This window comes from Argopecten irradians, chromosome 1, assembly GCF_041381155.1.
Source record: "Argopecten irradians isolate NY chromosome 1, Ai_NY, whole genome shotgun sequence".
NCBI classification, from domain to species: domain Eukaryota; kingdom Metazoa; phylum Mollusca; class Bivalvia; order Pectinida; family Pectinidae; genus Argopecten; species Argopecten irradians.
Window position 1 is genome coordinate 35,677,119 of NC_091134.1, and position 25,863 is coordinate 35,702,981.

The window sequence follows — 25,863 nt, forward strand, 5'->3', positions numbered from 1 at the left end:
TTGTTGTTCTGTGCTTGTTAATGATTATTGTAACTATGCACATTGAAACTGCTGTGTTCTAAAGTTTAAGACTCATTCACCCCTATAGTCAAATTTGAACTCTTCTACCCTAAGACTAGAACAGTTCATTATGAGATTTCAGGGGTGAATGACATACATGTGTTGTGTCTTGTACACAGGTCTGTTGATGTAAAAATTTCCAGTAAATACCTTTAGACATCAATATGGTGCATGAGATGATAAACCATTGCTAAAGGCTCAATTGTATGTAAAGTTGATAACTAGGTACATTCTAAAGCCTACATTTCCGTCCATATGACCATTACATAGGTTAGACTAAAGATATAAGATTGGTGAGGTGAATGCAATTTGAATGAATGTTAATAATTTGTCAAAAATGTTTTCAATTCCATGAGTCGTTCATAACTCATACTTGCATCATTTTCATTATGACCTTTCTCATTTTTTAATCAATGGAAAGTTTTGCTGGATGTATGTTCGAATGCAAATTAAAAAATTGAAATGAAACTTAGATATATGCTTTTGTTGTCACATTTGTCAAGGATCATTTCATTAAGGACATAATTGAATTTATCCATATTAGGTATTTTCCTCTTGGATTAATGTTCAGGTGTTAATTAGCTGATATTTCACCACAACATGTCATCAGTCTGTCTGTGGGAACGCAATGGCTGAGTGGTTGGGGTGTTCAACATTTTTCAATTCCATGAGTCGTTCATAACTCATACTTGCATCATTTTCATTATGACCTTTCTCATTTTTTAATCAATGGAAAGTTTTGCTGGATGTATGTTCGAATGCAAATTAAAAAATTGAAATGAAACTTAGATATATGCTTTTGTTGTCACATTTGTCAAGGATCATTTCATTAAGGACATAATTGAATTTATCCATATTAGGTATTTTCCTCTTGGATTAATGTTCAGGTGTTAATTAGCTGATATTTCACCACAACATGTCATCAGTCTGTCTGTGGGAACGCAATGGCTGAGTGGTTGGGGTGTTCAACATTCTACCACTAGCTCTCCATCTCTGAGATGGAAGTTATACAAGCTTAAGTTAGCTTGAACTTGTTCAATATGTTTTTTTTATTCACAACTCTCTAAAACTCAAATTTGCAAGAGATATTTTAATTCTCAATACAGACTTTATTTTGTGGAAATCCATTAAAATATTAAATGCTAAAGTCAGTACAGAGGTAGTAAACAAAGGGAGGTAACTCTGATAGATCGGCATGCTAGAGCACTAGCAATGGTGACTCTGATAGATCGGCATGCTAGAGCACTAGCAATGGTGACTCTGATAGATCGGCATGCTAGAGCACTAGCAATGGTGACTCTGATAGATCGGCATGCTAGAGCACTAGCAATGGTGACTCTGATAGATCGGCATGCTAGAGCACTAGCAATGGTGACTGATAGATCGGCATGCTAGAGCACTAGCAATGGTGACTGATAGATGCATGCTAGAGCACTAGCAATGGTGACACTGATAGATCGGCATGCTAGAGCACTAGCAATGGTGACTCTGATAGATCGGCATGCTGAGCACTAGCAATGGTGACTCTGATAGATCGGCATGCTAGAGCACTAGCAATGGTGACTCTGATAGATCGGCATGCTAGAGCACTAGCAATGGTGACTCTGATAGATCGGCATGCTAGAGCACTAGCAATGGTGACTCTGATAGATCGGCATGCTAGAGCACTAGCAATGGTGACTCTGATAGATCGGCATGCTAGAGCACTAGCAATGGTGACTCTGATAGATAGGAATGCTAGAGCACTAGCAATGGTGACTCTGATAGATCGGCATGCTAGAGCACTAGCAATGGTGACTCTGATAGATCGGCATGCTAGAGCACTAGCAATGGTGACTCTGATAGATCGGCATGCTAGAGCACTAGCAATGGTGTTCTAGATTTAAGAATTTCATCAGTTAAACCGTACAGATATGTTAAACAACACAAAACTCAAACAACAATAAACAATGTTCTTCCCCTTTTTTAATTGTACAGTTTTTTGATATTGTATAATATAGCGTAGGTTTACAATGTAAACTATGATCAACAGATGACTCTACAACACACACATATCATCACAACATTGATATCAGCATGTAAAAACACATTAATACTCGTATACATTTGTAGTTTATCATTAAAAACCTTGATATGATTGTACAAGAAATAATGCTCCCATTATTTTATAAAACATGGGCATCCCCTCTGGTACAAATTGAATTACATTTGGGGAAGAAAAGAGAAGAAGAAAAAAAACGAAAAATTTCTGTTCTGATAAAAGTAAAAAAAAAAAAAAGTTGAAAAAGGATTGTTTTTACATTAAAACTGATGGTGGATGTACACTATTATATGATAGGTTTATATGATGATATATATGTTTTACCCGTGCGTTTTTATCTTTTTACCCAAAGAATACAGGAACACATACAAATCGAGGTTTTAAAGTAATATTCATGGGATATTTCAGGAAATATATATTATACAGGTACATAAAGGTGAGAAGAGGGTTAAATATTCCACATCAAATTGCTGCAGTTCGTGTTTTTTGTCTAATATCAATAGCCAAGGACATGTCAGGTTTTATGGTAGAGTAAGTATAGGAGGATGTCCAGTCAAAACACACATTTTCTGGACAAAGAAATGAAAAAGTATGTGTTCAACATATCTGCTTAGCCCTTAAGGTTTAATTTTGCAGAAATAAACTCCACCTCAATTTTGTAACAGTGTAAGTAAGCTTACATTGTAATATTTCTAAACTGAATGCCATTTGGACCAGCATATATTTAGCTGGTATAGACTGGTTTCTGGATGATACAGGTTTTAACTGCTACATGTACATGTATACTTAAAGAAAGAAAAAGGCAAACAATTTAGCTGAAATAGACAGGGATCCGGTTAAGTCAAGGGCTGGTTTTGACAGGTTACATTGTATTACAAAAATCTACCTAGAAGAGGTTTCTACAATAAAGAAAAGGAGTTAAGCTCCAGTGAATTTCGGCAGCTTGATGATGGTACAGAATGGACATAACTCAGTAAGGGACATAACTTTGTAATGTCGGTAGATATGGTCAGAGTTATTTACAAAGTCAATAATATTAAACATGTGTTTTTATATAATGGCTTGGTGGAATGTTGGGTGTGATCAGGTGGTTTTGGTAGGAGAAAATTAACTCATTCAACCTAAAGACATGTTTAGGCTCTTCTAAATCAAAGACTAGACTAGTCCATTATGAAATTTCAGTGGTGAATGAGTCAAGTTAACATATCTTCAGCACTATTAGCAGATCAATGCCATCAACACAAATCTTAATAAAACATTTCATGCCATATTGTAAAATGGGTTCTCTTATAAATTCTACAGAAAAGTCAACAAAGTTGATCTGAATTCAGTAATTTCAGTAATAGAAGACTTTTTTTTACTATATGATATCAAAGTCTTATTGCATGAAAACTGGCTTGTGTTAGGTTGTGTATGTAATTAGCAGAAGTTACTGCGACCAGATTGAACACAAAAGGCTAAAAGTGCCATGTACTTATATTAGAAATATTGTGACTTTTTCAATCTTTCTAAGTTTTTTGTTTTTGTTTTTTAGCCATTTGACTGTCTGAAGTTTTGGGTTAGAATATGGTTAATATGATTTTATTTTAATTAAGGCTTCAATAATGGAATTGTTGAAATTGCACAAATTCATTATTGTGTTAACATGTTAAAATCAATTTTGTTGACAGTAAAACATTTGGAGTACCACAAAATATTTCAAATTCTATGGAAGTAGAAGTAATGCTACCTGCGCAATGTAATTGTTCATGTCTAGAAAATGCATCTTACACATGAATATAAATTAAATGATTTCATGAAAATGTACATGCACATGTAGTTTGAAGTACGATATATACAAATTTTTTACAGGTAAAATTATCTAATGATTCATATAAAATGTATTGAATCAACAGCTTCATGACTAGACTGATTTTAATGTCTTTTAAAACACTTCTGCTACAGTACTTAAAAATGTTCTAAATATTGCTAAAAATTCAACATTAACATACATAATATGGTATATAATTTACGTTTCTCAACTGGTTTCAGCTACAGGACACCTCAGATCAAATTTTGTCATTTTGTATAATTCATGTCTTAATGATGCATACATTATATTATATATTTATTTTTTAAATTTAAATAAAACCCCAAATATAACATTATATCTGATAATCATAATCAACAGTGGAGGCAGCGCCAAAAATTTGAAATACCAATAATCACTTTTTTCATGGTGTAAAATTTAAATTAAAAGATAATGATTTCAAATTTGATTAAACTATTCAATAATTTTAGTTAGTATTCATACACAAATAATAAAAGGTTGGATCAAGTTTGCCCTCAAAGATAAAAATAGCCCTATATATATATTGACCTGCTAGTTTGCACACTAGCAGACACTGGAGGTCTTATGAAAATATCAAGTCCTAAAAAAACTTGAAATCATTAGAAAACAAAGAAAAGATTCTTAAAAGGAACTCTAAGAAAATGATGCAAAGTTAATACATTAATTTCATATTTCAATGTAGCTGGTACTTAAGGAAAATCAGTATTACTATTAAGCTTAAACCATAAACACATTTTTTTAAAAGGTGTTAATTTCCTTTTTAAATTTAAGTAACATTCATGGCTTCTGACTTTATTTTTTTTCATTTTTTGTTTCCAAATCAAATAAAATCCTGTCTGATGTAGGTGCTCAAGTAAGGTACACATATTCTGACTTTATTTTTTTTTCATTTTTTGTTTCCAAATCAAATAAAATCCTGTCTGATGTAGGTGCTCAAGTAAGGTACACATATTCTGACTTTATTTTTTTTTCATTTTTTGTTTCCAAATCAAATAAAATCCTGTCTGATGTAGGTGCTCAAGTAAGGTACACATATTCTGACTTTATTTTTTTTTCAGTTTTTGTTTCCAAATCAATAAAATCCTGTCTGATGTAGGTGCTCAAGTAAGGTACACATAATGTACATGTATGAGTTGATACCTATACACTGTACCTATATTCTTAGTATATGACAGAGTTACCTCCCATGTGTTAGGTATCCATTGTGACATCATTACTTTACATTATTTTCACAAAAAATATGATGTGACGTTCGCAAACACACGATACCACAATCAAAATCTGCCTGCAAGGGCAGATAACTATGTAATATGCATACAAGTATATTTATGAATATACTTATGATTTTTAATTTTTGGTAAAAACCTTGATCCCTGAAAATTTTATGCAAATTAGGAGGAAAATGTGTGTGGGGTAATAAAAATCATTTCAAGTACATTTAGAAATTAATTAAAAAAACACACAATTTTAACCTTTGGTTAAGGACCATTTACAAACATATAACATAGTAATAAAAGCACTATAAAACTGTACTAGTTATAAGATTAACATCAGATCTAGTCTCACCAACTGTACAGAACGAGATTCACTCATGCATGTCTACAAGTTTCCTTAGTTTAATTAATGAAACATGTTGTTCTATTCAGAAATCTAATAATTAAAATTGTATTATGTTGCTACCAATGTGAATCCCAATCCTCAAAAAAATAATAAATAAATCATTTTTTTTGTTTAATTAACGCTAAAAATATGATAATTTGTGTTTTGATCATTGTATATGGATATGCATGATTCTACTAAAATAGTTTCCTTTTTAGAGAATGTAAATATGCATTTCTAACAAACAAAAAAAAACCAACAAAAAAACATTCAGGCAATAAAACTACATGCAATAATATCACTTTTGGTACGGGCGCACAAGTAAGCGAACAGGCTTTACAAATATGTTCTCTCTCCCTTGCATAAGATTTACATTTTCTCCCATCTGCCATTTTGTTCAAATGTATTGCATACTTATACCTCTAGGTAAAAATAGGGAAATATAAGAGTAAAAATATAACAAATGCTACCAGGGAAAAACAAGACTTGCTATGCCCTATGTGTTTATGAGAACATATTGTTCTATATTGTCAATCCTGTTGATATACTAATAATGTATATTCATACAATAACTTAAATAACATATTTGATTGTTATTGCACAAATGGCGAAGTCTTTCATAACAAAATTGACAAGTAATATTTTTATACCAGTTCAAGTTTAAACTGGTAATTAACCAGGAAGAAGAAATACCCCCTCCCCTTGATTTTTATCGAAATGTTTAAAAAGTTATGTGAACTTTTAGATCATTACTTATACACCTACACAATATACTTACACATACAAATGGTATTCAGGATTAAACTCCATGTTATTTTGGCAGTATCAAGGTACATGTATATGTACAAACCAGAACATGACTTTCAAATTGATTTACATTTATTATGTTAAAAATCTGTATAATATGTTGGCATGCTGCCTGAATCAATATATTTTTTATTTTAAATATTCAGCATACCTAAGAACCAGCTATTTGCCTAGGTGAATGTAAACCTTGTTCAATCTTTGCAAGTTTAGTCAGAACAAATTTCACTTACAAAAAAAAACCCAAAGATTTAACATATCTGATATAAAAAATTCTTCTTGTAACATGCATTTTGTTCTTACCGATGCAAGTATGAATAGTTGCATATGGAATTTTGTTTAGTTTGTTTTTGTTGTTTATTGCAGATTGTCAGATTTCGGTATCATAAATTTGGAGAGTTTCCACCTGATTCCAAGTGATATGACTTTGGTGGTGGTGGAGTACAACATCCCTGGGGTTACAATAATACCCTTTCTGCCTTCAACACACATTCTAATTGATAAAAGCACCAAATAGGAAACACTATTCCTGAAATAACATGGGAAATCATATCACCAAAATGCTTAAATGACTGGTCACTGTTACCAGCCAATCACAGGTTATACATAGTATCAGCCAATCACAAACGAGCTTGCATTTCCATCCAGCCAATCACAGCATCCATTCAAATTGACAGGAATACCACAAGCATTGACCAACCACAACACCTAATACATCCATTAAAAGGACCACTGGGCTGAGGTTGTGTTTCTGTGATGAACTAGCCAATCACAGAGCATGTTTCACCTTTCATAATTCTGACCAATCACACTCAACCATAGTAATTATTCAAGGTTCTCTCCCCTGGATCACTCCGTAAAGTATCCTCTGCATCAAAGTCTGTTCTTAGAGGAATGTGTGACTCAAAGTCTCGCCGAAGTGTAGCGTCTCTGTCCCTTCGAAGTGTGGATCGTGGTTCAAACCTTACGATCTCGATCCTGTCGATGGAATCTGCCCTGGACAGGGTAGGAGTCTCTAAGTGATTTGGAGGAGGTAACACATTAGCATGAGTTGGGTCCGTAATGTCCAATTTCACCCTCTTTTTACGTCGATTGTTTATCATTAACTTGATCACAACTATGATGAGGAGAGAGATAATCCCGAAACAAACCCCAAGGACTAGATACAGAATGGCTTTCTCATGGTTCTCTGTAATATAATATAGGACAAAAGATATCAGATTTCTGTCAGTACATTAAGCACTAATAAAGAGTTATCTCCCTTTATTCATGATAATGCTCATTTAATAATATATAATCTCAATCATTATCCGCACATTATTAATATACAGCATTTTGTTTCTGTTCCTGCTATTCACAACAATGTGAGAAAATTCAGATTTATCCTGCTCTCCCCTTCAACTTTAATATTTCTCCCACTATTTATACACCTAAACCCTACCAATTCCATAGAAGTATATTTGTTATCTATTTACTCCACCAGAAATAGGAAGTGCTAAACCAATTGACAATGGTATATAACATTACCCCTTAAGAAATAGAATTTGTTTACGATATTTTCCCCTTAAGAAATAGAATTTGTTAATGATATTTAACGCTTAAGAAATAGAATTTGTTTACGATATTTACCCCTCAAGAAATAGAATTTGTTTATGATATTTAACGCTTAAGAAATAGAATTTGTTTACGATATTTACCCCTCAAGAAATAGAATTTGTTTATGATATTTACCCCTCAAGAAATAGAATTTGTTTACGATATTTACCCCTTAAGAAATAGAATTTGTTTACGATATTTGCCCCGAAAAAAATAGAATTTGTTTACGATATTTACCCCGTAAGAAATAGAATTTGTTTACGATATTTACCCCTTCAGAAATATAATTTAATTACCATATTTACCCCTTAAGAAATAGAATTTGTTTATGATATTTACCCCTTAAGAAATAGAAGGTGTTGAACCAGTCCACCACCATACCACTGGCTGCCCGCTCCATACTTGTGGAGGGAACTACAGCTCCCGGTACTCTTACTGTGTGGTTATTACATTGCACTGTAGTGTTAGGGACGTCACCGTCCTCGGCCTTTTCTTTCGAGTTGTTTCCCTCGTCAACAGTTAGGTCACCTTTCCTGACGGGCTGTTTCGCATCATCTGAGGGTAAAAGAAAACATGACACTGTAACAACATTGTCAGAATTCATTGAAATAGAATATCTTTCTGATGTGTACGAAAATGATGAAAGCGAAACTGAAACTGTACATACCATCATGAAGCAGACTATATCATTAATTAAATGTTTATGTATTCAATGTTGACAATTTTATGCAATAAAACAACATTATAATGACCCTCTAGTGACAAATGAAATCATTCTGTTATAAGCATATTTTGCAATACACATATTAGATATATTATAGTAACATTGGCGGGGAATGAAAATTACTATGTTATGACCATGAGTTTATTGTAAATATGTTCGTTATAAAGGTGTTTTACTGTTTACATATTATGTACAGTAGGTAAAGTGTCTGACATTTTACCACTAGTTCTCAACAATTGGACCATGGAAGCCTCTGATACAAATGTTATATTTGAACTTGATGACGACGATGATGATGATGATGATGATGATGATATGTGGATGATGGTGATGATGATGTATATACATACAAGTTACACATGAATATGATTATTAACTAAAAATCTATATCCCTCAACCACGAAAGAATTGAAATCGGCATTCAAGGCGTGCTTTATAACAAACCACTATTGCCTCTCGCTCCACTGTGCATGTCATTTTCTGGAAATGATAGGTCCATAGAAATGATTTTATATATTTATTTTAATTTAAAAATATATAATTTCTATCTGTGAATTTTACAGCTTCAACAACATCTTAAATCTGATTCCAAATTTTTCAGAAGAACACATGGAGAAGGTTGGAGTCCATCAAAGTTGATGGTCATTTCCAGCCCTGTAATGTGACACAACAGGAATCAAAATCAAGGCTGTACCTGCGGGGAATATGTCCGGTGCCTTGGTGACAGAATTCTGTACAGAGGATTGTGTGGATGTGGTTGTCAGATCACTTGGAATGTGGCTGTCTGCGATGTCAATGTTAATCACGTCGGTGGACGGCTTCTTCTTCTTTTTCTTCTTCTTGTGGTGATGTCGACTGTTTTCTTTTAAAATTCGTTTAGGAACTGAAACAAGCGAGGAGGATCAGTGAGTGAGCATGGACACAAGCACACAGCACACAGGCATTATTGATTTCTTACACTCCATTTCTAACAGTAATGAACGAAAAAGAAATAAAGTTTAGGTATAGTCCATTAGCCCTGAGCAAGTAAAAGGTCAGTTTATTTATTTATTTATTTGCCCCATCTTGAGTTTGTAATTCTACTCTAAATGCAGGAGGATAAGTAATGTTCTGGATCGTCTATGGACTAATTTAGCCTGCTTGGCACCAGATATGATGTCAGCAGCACAGCTGTATAGCGTTACTAATCCATAAACTGATTTTTTGTGCCAAAACAAAACCATTTTCCACATCAATAAATGATGTCTCCAGGGAATTATCTTTTTGATGTTAGATTTACACGTTACAAGCCAGACAAAAAGCTTCAAAATTTAGTCCAAAAGATATTCCAAGATATCCCTAACAATCTAAAAATGGTCGCTCTTAATGACAGCTAGCATTTCTCCAATAAGCAAATTATTTGGATCAATATCATCAAGTTTAAAGGCTGTGTTTTTAGCAATTGTCCTGTCAATTCAGGTCTGGGATTGACTACAACATGTACTTAATACTTCTAACTGACAAGGCATTATGTGTATTCTAAAATCATCTAGGTCAACAAAAGTCATTAAGTCAGCACAGACCATTTATTGAATAGAAGTATGAAGGTCAACAAAGGTCATTTAGTCAGTCCATTAACCATTTATTGAGTAGAAGTATGAAGGTCAAAAAAGGTCATTTAGCCTGCAAATGTCATTTAGTCAGTGCATTAATCATTTATTTAATAGAATTATGAAGGTTAGCAAAGGTCATTTAGTCAGCAATGGTCATTTTTGAGTAAAAGTACAATGTACGAAGGTCAACAAAGGTCATTTAGTCAGCAAAAGTCATCTAGCAAAGGTCATTTAATGAGCAGAATTATGAAGGTCAACAAACGTCATTTAGTCAGAAATGGTCAATTATTGAGCAGAATTATGAAGGTCAATAGAGGTCAATTATTGAGTAAAGTTATGAAGGTTAGCTAGGACCATTTAGCTAATAATGATCATATAAAAATTCTGTATGTAGAATTTGGTCAGTTGAATTATCAAGGTCATCAAAGGTCAATTTATCTGTGCTTAGGTCACTACAAGTAATGTAGAAAGTGAATCACATGAAACTTGAATTACTGAATTTAAAATTTCTTCAAAGTATTCAAAATGAAACTAACTACTAACTTCCATGTCAGGCCAACCTGTACTCACTGACCCCTACTCTGATTGTAAGAACATGGCCAGTCTTCAAATATCATACAGGATTCAGCTACAAAACCTCTGAAAATGACAATAGATCAATCCTTCTAGCAAACGGGACGTTCCACTAAAGTGGAGAGGGGTATAATGATAAGGCACATGTTTCTAATTTAACCCCTTGTTCTGATTCTGTTTGAAGCAGAAGAGGAAAGATTCAAGTGATTGTATCTTGACAACCCTACACATTTTTTTCTGGTTTTTTTTTTGGTGTATTTTTAAATTAAAGCACATGTTTTTTTTAAAACATTAATTAACTTGATAAAGATAATCGGTGGTACACGAACATGGCTGCTAGATAACCTAGACAACGCATAGAGATAGTGGTGCCAATTAGCCGGAGTTCTAATTGGGGATGACAGAAGATGAAACTACAGAGGTGTCAATTTAGACAGTATTATAAACCATGATTCATAAGTTAACTTTATATAAAATAACTGAAAACTATTCAAAGTTAATATGGTAAATGGTTGCTATGGTTACAAAATACTTAAAAAGAATTGAAATAACAGTTGATGGATGCTTCAAGCTACAGAATTCTCATTATTTAAAGGAATTTAAACGTAAGGAGATTCTGATCATTTTGTTTTTCTTAATTTCTGAGATATGATGATCTTGATTTGCAGCCATCAGAACATCATTTAAACTACTACGTTGCATTTATAAAATATGTTGCACAATAGAAAGTCTGAAGAGAACAGGAGTTTTGCTTTAATGATCTAGGAAATGTGGAAAGGAAGCAGTCATTTTTAGAAAAAGAACTTGAACTTTTTATAAATGTATTTCTGACTTTGGAATCCCCTACTTCCTGTTATTCTTTTCGCCTTCCTCATTCAAACACCATGCAGATCTGAGACAAGCACTCTAAATATACACCAATACCGCATGCTGATATACAATCTCGTGAATTTAAATCTAAACTTTAAAATCAAGCTGTATTTGCATTTGTCACATAAACAGCTTCCCAATGTCAACAGTCGACTGACAAAATCCCCAGTACGTGGGTGTTCCTGATATGTTTTTTTCTCCCTGCAGGGATGTTTTTGTTTTTCTTGGATCATTAAACAAAGCCGGTGATAAGAAGCTGTAGGTATTTTGTAGGGATATCCTGGCCTATCCAGTGTATTTCTACTCCAGTACAGCTGGCGAATGGGCCAGTCTGTTGTCACTGTATCTATTCGTGGCAATGTTTTCTAAACATGTTCTTATTTAAACCAGAGATTTTACTACTTAGTATATACATGTGGACAAGATATTTACTTCTATCTTTTAACCACATGACCATAGTAACAATATTTCTCCGGAATTACAAAACAACATATTGCAATCTCCATTAAAGTTCTAATTCCTGGTAGCGGGGTTTATTTGAGTACGTAAATGTTATTGTTTATTACTTTTCCATGTTTACATCTAGTTTTAAGGGGAATTTATGTACAATTAACCTGGTAAAGAAATAAACATCAGTTGTCAAACTTAAAAATCTTCAATTGTTTGACATTCTTGTCAAGGTTTTTGCATGTCATAATATAAACAACTTAAAGGCTAAAATTCCAACATTTTTATAACAGCATGTCCACGATTAAATAAATAGTGGGCTTATGATAGCTTCCTTATCTGAGACTGGAATGAGTATACACTACAAATGTACTTTATAACCTTGATATGGGTGTAGGAATTATATAGTTTGATTAATTTCCCTTATCTCTATCAAGATATTTCTGATGACTGACAGAGAGGATCTATGTAATATGAATTTTATTAAACGAGTATGCCACGAGCCTTTAGTGAGTTTGATCAATTTCATACATGTATTACTTATTCACCAGTGTAAGATTATATTTATCACATAACTTTTATTAATAGAAATGTAACGGAAACTTTCATTTTTTCTCTATATAAAACAGAGAAATCTGGCTCGGATGTGATGTTTCTGTCTACTGAGACAATCACACAAGGTCATATATAGATTATGACGTCAAACGTACATGTGAAGTCATCATAGTGTTATTACACATGTGTCTTATGATATTTATGACGTGCCAGTATGACATGGTTAGTTATGTGATTAAAATATTTTGAATATATCTGTCCTACCATAGACCAAAAACACTTCAGCAGACACAGATGCCTAGAATTACCTGAATATTGTCACCCTTTAAATAAACTTTCTTTTTTCTCTTTGTACTGACTATTTTCATCACTTTTGATAAAGGGGAGGTAACTCAAGTTACATACTTTTGTATTAACCAGTTATTGAAGTATTTTTGTACCTTATTCACCCCTGGAGACACATTTGAACTCTTCTAATTGGAAGACTGGAATAGTTCATTATGAATTTTAAGGGGTGAATGAGTTAATGATATTAAGGAGGATTTACAGTTCAGTTCACAGTTGCCAACCCTTTATTAAGCCAGATTGATTTAATGTCATCTTTGTCACACAAAAGCTGTATACTTACCACATGTATATACAACATTGAGGTATTTCGGAATTCCTGGAGGACATGGGTTACCAAACACATACTCCTCTGCTTCAACAGCACAGCGCTTGCGACCATGACAACGGGACATAATTTCTTGTACAGCAGATCGAGATCGGCAATCTACGAAAAACAAATAAAATCTTATCAAAGGGTGTCTGTCTCCAACATCAGAAGTCTATTTTCTGAAATTACATCATCAACTCAGAAACAAACAAAATCGATCGTAAATAGAATTTGGTATGGACCTACTGGTATTGTTATGGGTCCCTGGGATAGGACTTGGTTGCTATAGAGATCAAACACTACACCAGACACCAGTGTTAAACTGATGGTATCTGTAACAACAGATGGTCTCTCTGGGGAGCACCAATACATCAACTCCTGTTTTTCACTGTTTTTGGCAAACACATGTAAGGGATCAATGCCAACCAGAAAATCATTAGCTTTTTGTAAATGATGCAGAAAAAATGGATTTTAAATCCCTGTCTCTATATTGAATATTCCTCCAACAGTTTTTAGAATGGTTCACCTCTTCCTCACTTCAATATTAGGTTTGGCTTATTTTGATAGACTTGTTGCCAGCTGAACACCTCAGACGCTTTTCTTCCCTTGTCAGAAAGTAATTTGGCGACCCCAAATGTCTCCCCTTTTCTTCTGAATTCTAACTGATCATATCTATTAACACTACTACACTCTATGAAGATCCTAACCAGCCTGATCATTATTGATGTACAGTCTTTGATTTGGATTGATTCTACATCTTATTGACAACTACAAACTTCTAAGGATGTGACAGGTTTCGGTATTGAAAGAAAGTTATCCCGAATTTGCATATTACATAGTTATCTGCCCTTGCGAGTAGGTATTGATTGTTACATCATGTGTTTGGGAGCGTAACGCCATACGTTTCGGAGAAAACGACATGAATTGCGCAAAATAATGACGTAACAATCGATACCTACCCGAAAGGGAGCTAACTCTATAATATGCAAAGACAGAATTCCATGAGAAAAATCCCTTTACTATTGCCAAACCTAACACCTGTCCTCTTGTGTGTCTATAACACATTATGGTGAGTGGGGCAAAAACTAGAATATCAGATACCAACGCAACATCTCCCGATTTTTTTGAATGATGAAAAAACCCTATAAGTACCACTGTTGACACTAGAGATCCAACCTTCTCCTCCAAGTAATGACATTTCTTCCATTCATCTTACACACCCTCCACAATAATAATATGTAAATGAGACTAAAATATGAAAAGTGCCTCGTTTGTAACACATCTGTCAAAATGATTCGTCAAACACCAAGTTTTCACCTGTGTAGCGACCTCTTTCCAGGTTAAAATAAATTGATACCTGTCATACATTTTCCCTGAGAATTTTGATGAGGGATGAGTGGTAATATTTACCACATATAACCAGATATTTAGGTTTGTTTGTCGATCACCATCCGTCAAACACTACTGACTAACAATCTGTCACATCTAAACCATTGTCATCATTACTTGCACTTATCTCTAAGGAATATAATCCACACAGAAGGCTAGGATACAGACCTTTACTCACATACCAGGTACTGATTCCATTACTTACACGCCGACTCCATTACCCAGAATACCCTGATGCAGACCCCATTACCCAGAATACCATGATGCAGACTCCATTACCCAGAATACCATGCTGCAGACTCCATTACCCAGAATACCCTGATGCAGATCCCATTACCCAGAATACCATGATTCAGACCCCATTACCCAGAATACCATGATGCAGACTCCATTACCCAGAATACCATAATGAAGACTCCATTACCTTGAATACCCTGATGCAGACTCGAGACTCATTTTTGAGTCATTACAGATCATGCTGACTGAGTGGTTAAGATGTTCCAACATATTACCACAAACCCTTCACCTTCTGAGTCGCAAATTTGAATCTGGGTATTAGCCTTTGGTCTATGGTTTTTCTCTGGGTACTCTGGCTTCCACCATGTAAACCTGGCACATCCTTAAATGACCCTGGCTGTTAATAGGACTAACAACTAATCAAACCAAAATACCCAGTCACTATCTTCATCACCTGAAGCTAAACCCATTTCGATCCACAAGTTAAGTATTTCTTTGATATTTAAAGAATAAATTATTGTTTTGTTTTGTTTTGTGCTTTAAAATAACTGAGTCATTAATTGATGCGTAAGGCCTTATTTGTGCCAGTAGAAGTCAGCTTGAGAACACATATGACCTCTGGATATTATAGGCTGACCACTGTCCTACACGAACTCAACAAGGGGGGCTACAGTAGATCCAAGATAGTTTAAACAAAGTCTAAATGTAAGCATGTTGGAATCATCTTCAAAAGTTTGCACAACCTAAAATTAGATTTCTGTGATATTCAACTTATTTTTACATATTTCACATTTCTCTTTATAAATCTGAGTCACACATGAAATATGATATAAATTTTTAATGACATTGATGTTTTGTGTGAATTCTCTATTGGTACTCTACCTGCATATGCTGAACTCGTGCCTACCGCACATTTTGTACTGTCTTGGGATGTGCGTCCAAATAACGCAGAGTATATTACAATTCTTTTGGATTTCTGGCAAGTAATGGTAAGCTGGTCTCCCTGACAAACAGTCTCATTAGTGAAGTTATCTGAAAAATACAAACAAATTACTGTATACCATCTGTTTACCACAGGAGAGAATGTGAAAGTCTGCTTCAATTACCAGAAGAAGACGTTTATGGATAAAAAAAATTGTAACACCTTCATGCAATGCAAGACTCAAATGATTTTTGTGGCATTTAAAGGAGCTATGAGAAAGGAGACTGCAATGTTTATACTAAGGATATAAGAACAGTAAAAGAGCAACATGATGGACTTCAAGTGAAAGATAATTTTTATTTTATACAAAGTTATCAGTTCTTTGTGGGAAGATACTGATTAATTTTATTTAATTAAGTTAGCTAAATCATTTCTCATTAAGTTAATTTAAAAAAGAAATGCCATAAAAATTAATTCCTCGGAACAAGAGAAGATAACTCCCCATTACCAGGAGACAATAGCCAATAGAAAGCTATCTTGAAAGAGAAGCTTTTAACTTTAAGCCATTCATCCCTAAACATGCATTTAGATTCTTCTACTTCAAAGCCTGGAATAGTCCATTTTGAAATATCAGGGATGAATAAGCTAATGTTCTCCTGCCGTGTCCCAATGCAGTCTAACTGTCAAATACCACTCTAGTAAGTACAACTCACAACCATTACAAATTACTGTAGAAACCAAATGTTTCTCTCTAATCTTCATGCAGTACTGTTGCCATGGCAATTGAAATGGTTTGAGACAATCTTAATACTGCAACATCAATGTTAAAAATCTTTTTCTTTAATTTAGGAATTAAGACAGCGACTGTTAGATATCTATAATGAATTAAGACAGTGACTGTTAGATATCTATAATGAATGTACCACTTGTCATCATCTGTGCCCACGATGCATCTCAAACTTGCTCCTTATTCCCTATATGAAACTGTGTCGTTACAAGTCTCCCTAAGACAAAATCAATATTTTACATTAATTCTTGAGGTTATTTTACGTAACTGAAGATAGTTATACAGGGTTTCTTGTTGTCTTTGTTGGTCTGTTTGTGTAGAGTGTGTACATAGAACTTGGACAAACAAATGCAATCTCCAATTTCAAACACCAGTTTAATCACATCCAATCCCATTTTCACGATACTACCAGTTACTGCACAGGTACACATTTGAGTGGTAACCTGATTTTATAGCTTTTCTTACAAATAAAATTCCACTAAAATACAGTAAAACAAGGTTATAACAAACTTCTGGGGACCAAAAACATTTTCTTCATTATAAGCAGATGTGGTTTGGAATTGTTATTCACATACATGTATTACAGATTTTGTATAGGAAACTTGACGGGGAATGGAAATTTCTATAACCAGGAATTTGTTGTAATCGTGTTTGTTATAAACATGTTTTACTATAGCAATTAACTGATAACATTTCTGTCTTTATTATTTTTACAGAAGTTCTGCACTGCCTAAACACCAGAAAGATTACATTAGTCCATGTAGTAACAAGTTATAATACATTATAATTATACATTACAAGGTATTTGTTTGAGGTAGTAATTGCCAAGTGGTTTAGGTGTCCAACACTCTACTACTAGCCCTCCATCTCTTGGTCATGATAGCCAAGTGGTTAAAGTGTCAGATATTCTTCTAACATGTGAATATTGAAAAAATGAAACACATTTCGTACTGATTTTGTTGCAATATTATGAGAAAAATATTATCAGAAAAAAAACCCAAAAAGTTGCTCACGGCAGAACATTACATAATACACACTACTCACCAACAATGACAGTTTGACCTACATTGCAGCCAAATGCAGCAAACAGATAATCAATATTACACAGATATAGATTCAATTGCTGAGCAGAATGTGTCTGGGCTCAGTGGTGTAACATTCTAAATTATGCTCATTCAGCCACTCATTTATCTAAATAACAAGTGTACTATATGACTTGTAACATCAGTCTCCTGACATTAAGCTAAGGTACTCCACCAAATCTAGCATCACTGGTCTCTGTTCTTACAGGTTTACCTCTTTCTTGGCTGTTTGATTTGTTTGATACATTTATAGATATCTAAGGAATAGTCGGTAAAATGAAAAATAATTAAATGTTGCTACCTATCAAACAACCTAAAACTGAGAATGTCAGACATCTAAACCACTAAGCCACCAAGATCTGTCTCTTGTAAGTTTTAATATCAGAAATTTTCAGGCTGTATAAGTCATTCATCCCTAAAGACACATTTAGTCTCCTCTTAATCAAAGTCTAGACCAGTCCATTATGAAATTTCAGGGTTGAATGAGTTAATGATAATCTCCCTTGTATGTGATGTGCTGCATGTGATGACAGTGTGTATATTTTTAGGAGACTGGAGTTTGTTCGTGTGTTGTGTCTCCATGTCCATATTATAGTGCCATCAAACAGAAACGTACTGCCAAAGACAAGGATGAGAACACTTCACTAGTATATCATCTGTTACTAGCATAACATGATCATAACTCATTCACCCCCTAAAGAAACATTTAGGCTCTTCTAAATCAAAGACTAGACCAGTCCGTTAAGAAATTTCAGGGGTAAATGATACAATATCAATTGTGATGCCCAGACATAATAATGTATGTGACAATAGAAAATGAGAGTACAAGAGAATGGTTTATAAATCATTTTTTTCCATAGAACTATTACTTGTCAAAATTTATTAACAGGAGAGAACTTTTATGGATACCAATAGAACAGTATTAGATAACCAGACAGACACATCTTCACTCTTCAATTTCACAGAAATCAGACACGCAATTTCCCCTATAAAAACATTTACTAAGGATGAGTATAGCATATGGCTACCATGGAATATTAAGACGGGCGGATTGCCAGATCTGAAAAGAATCTATCTGTTACATCAATCCCACCAACTCTTCCTTCAGATAAATCTTGATATGATCCGATGCCACATGATGATGGCTTATGTCCGTCTATAACGCTTCCAATTTCACGCCAGCTTGAGCAGCCCATGATCAGCTGCGTGTTACATCTCATCCCATTTTGTTTAACTTTTCATCAAATTCTTTCAAAAACTTTGAAGCTGAAATTTGCTAATAAAGTCTCTTTTGTTGTAAGTTTTGCCTTAACTATAATTTTTTGGTCTTGCATAAACCTCGAGATATGTGTAGTATTTGATATAAGAATTGAGAACTGATGAATGATTTCAATATCAGTAAACCTCAGAATAAGAATTACAGTTTACAAACTCATAAAATGTGTGTTTTTATGTACATAGTTACATTGGAGGTCAGTTTCTTGATTTTAGCACAAGGTTGTTCATAGAGGTTTTAACCTGTGTTGAAGGTCATGGTAGCAGTGACCTTTCCTCAAAGTTGCTTATAGTTTGTAAATTAAAAGAAATGTGATTTACTTTCAGTCAAGGTCATGATAAAGATTATTTTTCCCCTCAAAAATTTAAGGGGTTGGCTTATTAGTTATATCAGAAGTCAAATATTTGATCACCACTGGCGCAAGTGTTTCCATCGTCTGCTCTACAGACCAACTAGACACACAGCCATGACAGTTGGTGTCTCCTTGGATACTTGACAATCAATCCTAAATCTAATATGTCCCTTTACCACACTGCCTACCTCCAAATATATACAAGTTTACACCAATCCAGACAATAATCATCGGAAAACTAAAATGTTTCATTGAAACTTGTCCTTCAGAACCTGCTAGGCTTGTACAATGATATTGTATTACCATATCACATTTTGAATGGCATCGATTGCAGATGCATGCAATTGCCAGAGCCATTATAAATAAATTATTTGCATGTAGCCTGATACCATTTGTTACAGCTAAGCCACCCTGTGGTCATGTGTTTATATATGAATATTTCACCTGCTCTTTACCAAACATATTAAAACACTATCACTAAGTCCATCATCACCAGCAATTACATGGACTCGTCTTTACTGACAAACACACCGACCCCACAGGAAGACCATAGCTGTTTATATAGACTGAGATATCGACTTGGTTCCATCTCCTTTACCTCGGAGCACCATCAGAGGCTCTACCATGACTCTAACAAATACATCAAGTTTTATTAAACTTGTCTGGAACAGATAACACAGTTTTATGTTTTACTAATGGAACTCTAACCATAATCAAGCCTCCTTATGTATTTGAAGCACTTATGCATCATATAATGAATACATTATTTACTGTCAACAAGTTCATATCTACATTGTCCAAAGAAAGCACTGACCATCTATAATACTGTGAGAATGGTAAACCTGTTTGTAGTAGCAATAGGAAAATGCACCACCAGATCGAGGCTCAAACTCAGGACCTCAGAACATTTAGTTGGGTGCTCCACCTATGGAGCTTGCTGGTCGCTGATACAACTTGATCCAGAAATGCTCAACTCTTCCCTTCTTCCATTTTTAATGTTAGTCTTGAAGACGCACCATACAACCCAGGTTTAAGTATCTTCTCATATGAAGAAAGTTTGTCACAGGCACAAAATGCAGGGTTAGACAGGGGCTCAAACCTGAGACAGGCCTCTGAATACTAGCCGGATGCTCTATCAATTAATCTATAAGCTGGTCAACATCGATTGGCCCGATCCAGAACCATTACATATTTCAAGCACCGGACTTGTCTACCAAATAACAGTTCAATCAAATTAAAGTTTGATGTAGATTTTAGCTGTGACTATATAAACGAAATAACCAACATTTATTTAAATATGATTTCTCATCATGATTATACAAAACTCTTCTGTGCAATTACAATCTGGTACAATGATGTATGTATAAGCAATATAAAAACTTCTGACATTCTTACAATGGGAGATATAGTCCTTTCTGTGCAGTAGTTTTCCAAAACACGTCATTTAAACTCCAACAAGATGACACGAAAATTATCACTTAATTCTGGCCGATTAAGCTAGTTCAATGAAACATCAACTTACCCACTTCTTACTGTCGAAAGATTTCAATTGAAAAGCTTGTCAAGTCTTCTTTAACACAAAAGAACAAGATCAGAACAATAATAAACAAATAAACTTAATTATCACAGTTCTCCCAAAATGTCTGTCAATTCAATTTTTCACACATTGAACAACACAACCCTTCTAAAATGCCTGTCAACTCAATTTTTTACACAACAAAGTGACACTAAAATTCAATTATGACAAACTGACAAGTTCAATATTTTTTCTTTGAAATTATGATATTTTTGTTAGGTTATTTTAAGTAAGTGTATGTATGCAAATCTATGTATGTAAAGTAGAATGAGTGCTTGGTAGGGATTTCCTTACTAGTCATTAAAATCTTAATCACTATTAATCAATGTACCAGTCACAGCTTAATTTATATTGAAAGCACATCAAAGATGTAAATGAAGCTACAACAATATTATTCTTTATCAGACTAGAAATATCTGAGAGGCTGGACAAACTTGGTATTCCAAACTGGTTAATTCAATCTGCTATTTCATTCTTCTTGAGATCCAACATACACTTCAAAGTTGAACATCAAAGAATATTTATAAATCAAACCACCCCAGGACAGTTGACCTAGATGGCAGAAATTTCTCTTGTCGTTCCTGCCTAAATAGTACACAAATCCGACTCAGCCTCCCATGATACTTGTACTCTGTAAGTTTGATAGTAACACCCATAAATGTCACTTCCACTTTCATCATTCCGAAATGCTTCCTTTTCAATTATGCGTGGCCATGTGCCGAGATCAATATGTCAATTCAAATTTTCTACTTCAAAAGACCAAATAATAGGTGAATTAAAATGCATTTAATGCTTACTTTTTGGGTGTGCACTTGTGAACTTGTTGGATGGAGCCATAGGCATTAGAGTCTGATCTCCAATGCACTAGGCACGCTTTCATATCATAAAACTACAGACCAAAGCAACATGTCTGGTTAGCATACACCACCTCATGTATACATACTCGCATCATATTTATCTACCATCTAAAAACAGCTTGAAGATTTCTTATAGTTTTGATAAAGACATGATTTTTATCACCAACAATCACTTCATTAGATATAATTTTAAAAAATATTTTGAAAGCTGCAAATGGATAAGTTGCATAGGCCTTAAAGTAAGTAATTGTCTATCTACCTTCATGTATATCAAAATTATTTCAAATATACATATTTTGACATTTCAAGCTAACAATACTTTAAACATTTAGTTTCCTTTCTTCCCAGCGACCATACAACCACCCTTGCCATCTGTAGTCTAAAACATTTTAATTCAAAAGTTTTGTCACCTAAAATTGATCAAATGATAAATCTGATGTCATACACTACACCAGATGTTAAACCCGAGTAAACATGGCAGTAACATAATTTATAAAGTATTTTTAGTGTTATCTTATACATCAGAAAAATCTGAACCCAGATTTTAATAGCAAGTCACCCAGTACATTTACTATACACACAAGGCTATCAACTCATCAAATATGTGGTAGATTCAATTAGAGTTGTGTAAAAGAATTGTTAGGGTAAAAATAAAAGAAAGTATTTTTGAAGCACAAAATTTTTCATTGACATTCTGTTCACAGAAAAAAAAGAGGAAGTTCATAAATATTGATAAAGAAAAGGTGTTAATACCAGAATTATGTCATTAAAGGCTCTTATATTATTTTCCAGAAAAGAAAGTTGTAGAAAAAAACAAATTCGTATGTAATGTTCAGGCAAATATCTCTGTGTGTAACTATTTTCAAAGAAGTAGATATGGTGGTCAGATTTATTAAACTACAAATGCAGAACTTTCTCACTCCTGACATATAAGGATTGTTGCCTTTCTGAGAGTCACCTATGCCTTAAACTATAAACAGTTATCTCCCCTATCTAAATGCAAAACTTTTGCTGACAAAATAATAAAGAGTGACCTCTATTCCTTTTTTTTCATGTCACATATTGTCAGTATAGAATAATATCAAGCATCTGTCATCCTTATTCGATTATCTAGAACAAAAAGTTGTCTCGCTTGTAAGGTTAATGACGCATTGTGAAACAGAATTATCTCCCTTGCAAGGTTACCGTCACCACTGTGAAACAAAGAGTTGTCTTTCTTGTATGAAACAAAAATATCTGTATGACATAAATACCATTGCCTCTGTATATCATTAACTCATTCACCCCTGAAGTTTCAAAGTGGACTGGTCTATTCTTTGATTTAAAAGAGTCTAAATGTGCCTTCAGGGGTGAGGATTAATTACGATGCAATATGACTGAAACATACCTGTACAGGAAGTTACAGGAGGAACAGGCGTAACACTACAGAAAGTCATATAGGATACCCAATGCTTTAATTTTGAAATGATCAGTTGTTGCGGACTTACCAGGGTTACATTTGTAGGAAACTTTGAGGTACTTGGACGTTCGAGGACAGGGGTCCTGTCGGAATGTGTCAGTACTGGCCACCACAAAACATTTACGCTGGTTCTGACAGCGATCCAACAACACCTGGAAAACAAAGACATTTTTTAGAACCAAATGCGCTAATGAATATTCAAAATGAATGCTTACCATGCTGGTATCGATATTAACCAGCACATACAGGTACTGCTGACGTGGCACTTTGTAAGTAAATTAATATCAATGTTCTGTAAAAAAATAAACATAAATTCTGATAGTAAAATATTGGAATACCATTCACACCCAGATAATCAAATTTCAGATACCAACTTCAACCCCTCCCTAGCATAACTGTAGCGATTATAAATTATTGCTAAAAACACCAGAGCCTAGAAAAAGTCCCATGCACACCTACTTTTGTAATGCATACTGCGATATCAATACATATGTATAGCCTACAATGGCCCAGATGTGCAGGTGTTAAAATCAATGCATATAACATGTACTTATCCTGACTGTGACAACTTTAGTAACAGGTGAAAACTTGTAGACTACCTGGAGAGAGAGTGGGCCTTCAAAGGTATAAAACCCTGTGTTCCAGATTTACAAAGGACGTAACTAATGACATTAACTTTCAGGGCTCTAAAGATCAACGGAAGTAAAACAAAAAATAAATCATGGGATAAAAACTACTAAAGCAATTGACCTTCCCACATAAATGAAAGCAAATCACTGCTTTGTGGTTTTCAATGCCACAAAAACTCAAATGATGTCAATGAATTGAAATTTTTACCAGTAAAATAATTGACTTCATATCAATTAGCAATACTGGCAGATTATGCTTGCTTAGAAGACAAAAACTTTTTTTATTTAAAATTTTTTATTTTAAGAAAGATCTAAAAAAAGAAAGAATTTAAGTTTCTTGTAATAGATTTTTTCATAACAAGAGTACTTAACTATGACATGATCTACAATGTTTTTTCTGTTATTAATAGCCTTTAACTTTTCACACCCTTTGAAACTAGAGTCAACAACACTGCCCAGCATAAGGAATTTTGATAACTGTTTATAGGGTACTTAGTCACACCTCTCCATCATTGGACACACTAGACTTTATCTCACACAGATAACATTATCACAAACAAATAACTAAACAACATGACAAATTACAATGAGCAAACACAATGGAATGTTTCTCATCCTCATGACCTCTGACCTTACATTGTATATTCCCCTATGACCTCTTGACCTCATATTTCCCCATGACCTCTGACCTTACATTGTATATTCCCTTATCCTCTGGCCCTTAACTACATGTATAAGGACACCAACTGTTAAACAAGCAGCCCCTGGCAGGGTTCTAATTGATATTTATCTTAATGGTAATGGAAATGGCGTCTCATTCATTCATAAAAAGGAAGACGAAATGATTTTATTGAGCAGACCCGACACTACATTAGCAGGTGTCCTCCATTTCTGTATGCTATTGATCAGTAAGAGGAACGGCCTAGATGTTACTGGTATGATTACGATTACACTGGGTTGTATCACCAGATGAAGTCTGATGTCTTTGTTTATAATTACAGTAGATAAGGCATCCATTTCACATTCTTGGGCTCAACAATCATTATAGAAAATGAAAAACATGTTTGGAGAGACTAAGATGAAAGACAGTTTATTTTGTTTTACACATATTAAAAGCAAAAGAGTTTTCAATAGTCTGTGTTTGGAGGGGAAAAGCTTTTTTTTGAAAAGAGAGATTAAATTTTTCAAAGACACGTTATTTCGCAAATTTCACTTAAATTGTTTGAAATGGACAATCAACAGTTGTGACAATTCAAGGATTGTACAAATTTAATTATGATAAAGGTAATAGTGGAAATCTTTTAATGGAGTCAAATTAATGTGATAGGATTTATGATATATTAGGATAATTGTGAGGGATACTGATTTATGTAAAGAGAAACTGAAGGGATATGAATAAAGAATGTGGTTTTCTAGATACCGGTAACATATAGGAAGGGCATGAAGGAGTGCTTGGTAGTTAATCATGGAGGAATTATCTAGGTTAGACAATGGTGTCTGTAAGGGGAGGGGGATCTTTGATGAGAAACAATTGGGACAGGAATGATGACTCTGGGGAGTTAATAAGAAGGATGTGGTATGCTGGTAGAGGGGTGTAATATAAAGGGTGAGTGGTGGGGGTGAGGGAGGGTAGAAGAGAGGGGGAGGGAAGGGGTGGGGGTGGGGGGGAGGGGGGTGTGGGAGGGTAAGGGAGAGGGGGAGGGAAGGGGGAGGGAGAAGCTAAAGATGACTTCAGGAGAGGGAGGAAAAAAGAAAAGGAGGAGGGGAAATGAGATGAGAACCTGCATGTTTATTTATAATTATCCTCCCAAACAACAGAGTTCAAAAACATTAATATTTCACCATGTAAATACTCAACAGTGGCACTACTGACATGTGGTCCACTAATCCTGCTGCTACGTCAATTACTGCACCCAGTATTCCCTACCAGCGACTTTATAATGACGGGAG

At 34.3% G+C, this 25,863-nt stretch overlaps 1 protein-coding gene across 2 annotated transcripts in view; it reads right to left on the reverse strand.

The window, feature by feature from the left end:
- Positions 1–2,005: 2,005 nt before the first annotated feature.
- Positions 2,006–25,863, reverse strand: part of LOC138325855 (protein eva-1-like) — an 86,298-nt gene continuing 62,440 nt past the window's right edge. For both annotated transcript variants that reach the window (XM_069271816.1, XM_069271826.1), the window contains 6 exons: positions 23,313–23,436; positions 15,856–16,005; positions 13,321–13,464; positions 9,350–9,538; positions 8,271–8,486; positions 2,006–7,524 (listed from right to left, as the gene is read on the reverse strand). In XM_069271816.1, coding sequence (XP_069127917.1) covers positions 7,148–7,524; positions 8,271–8,486; positions 9,350–9,538; positions 13,321–13,464; positions 15,856–16,005; positions 23,313–23,436 — 1,200 coding nt within the window. In that variant the 3' untranslated portion in view covers positions 2,006–7,147. The remainder of the gene's footprint in view (positions 7,525–8,270; positions 8,487–9,349; positions 9,539–13,320; positions 13,465–15,855; positions 16,006–23,312; positions 23,437–25,863) is intronic.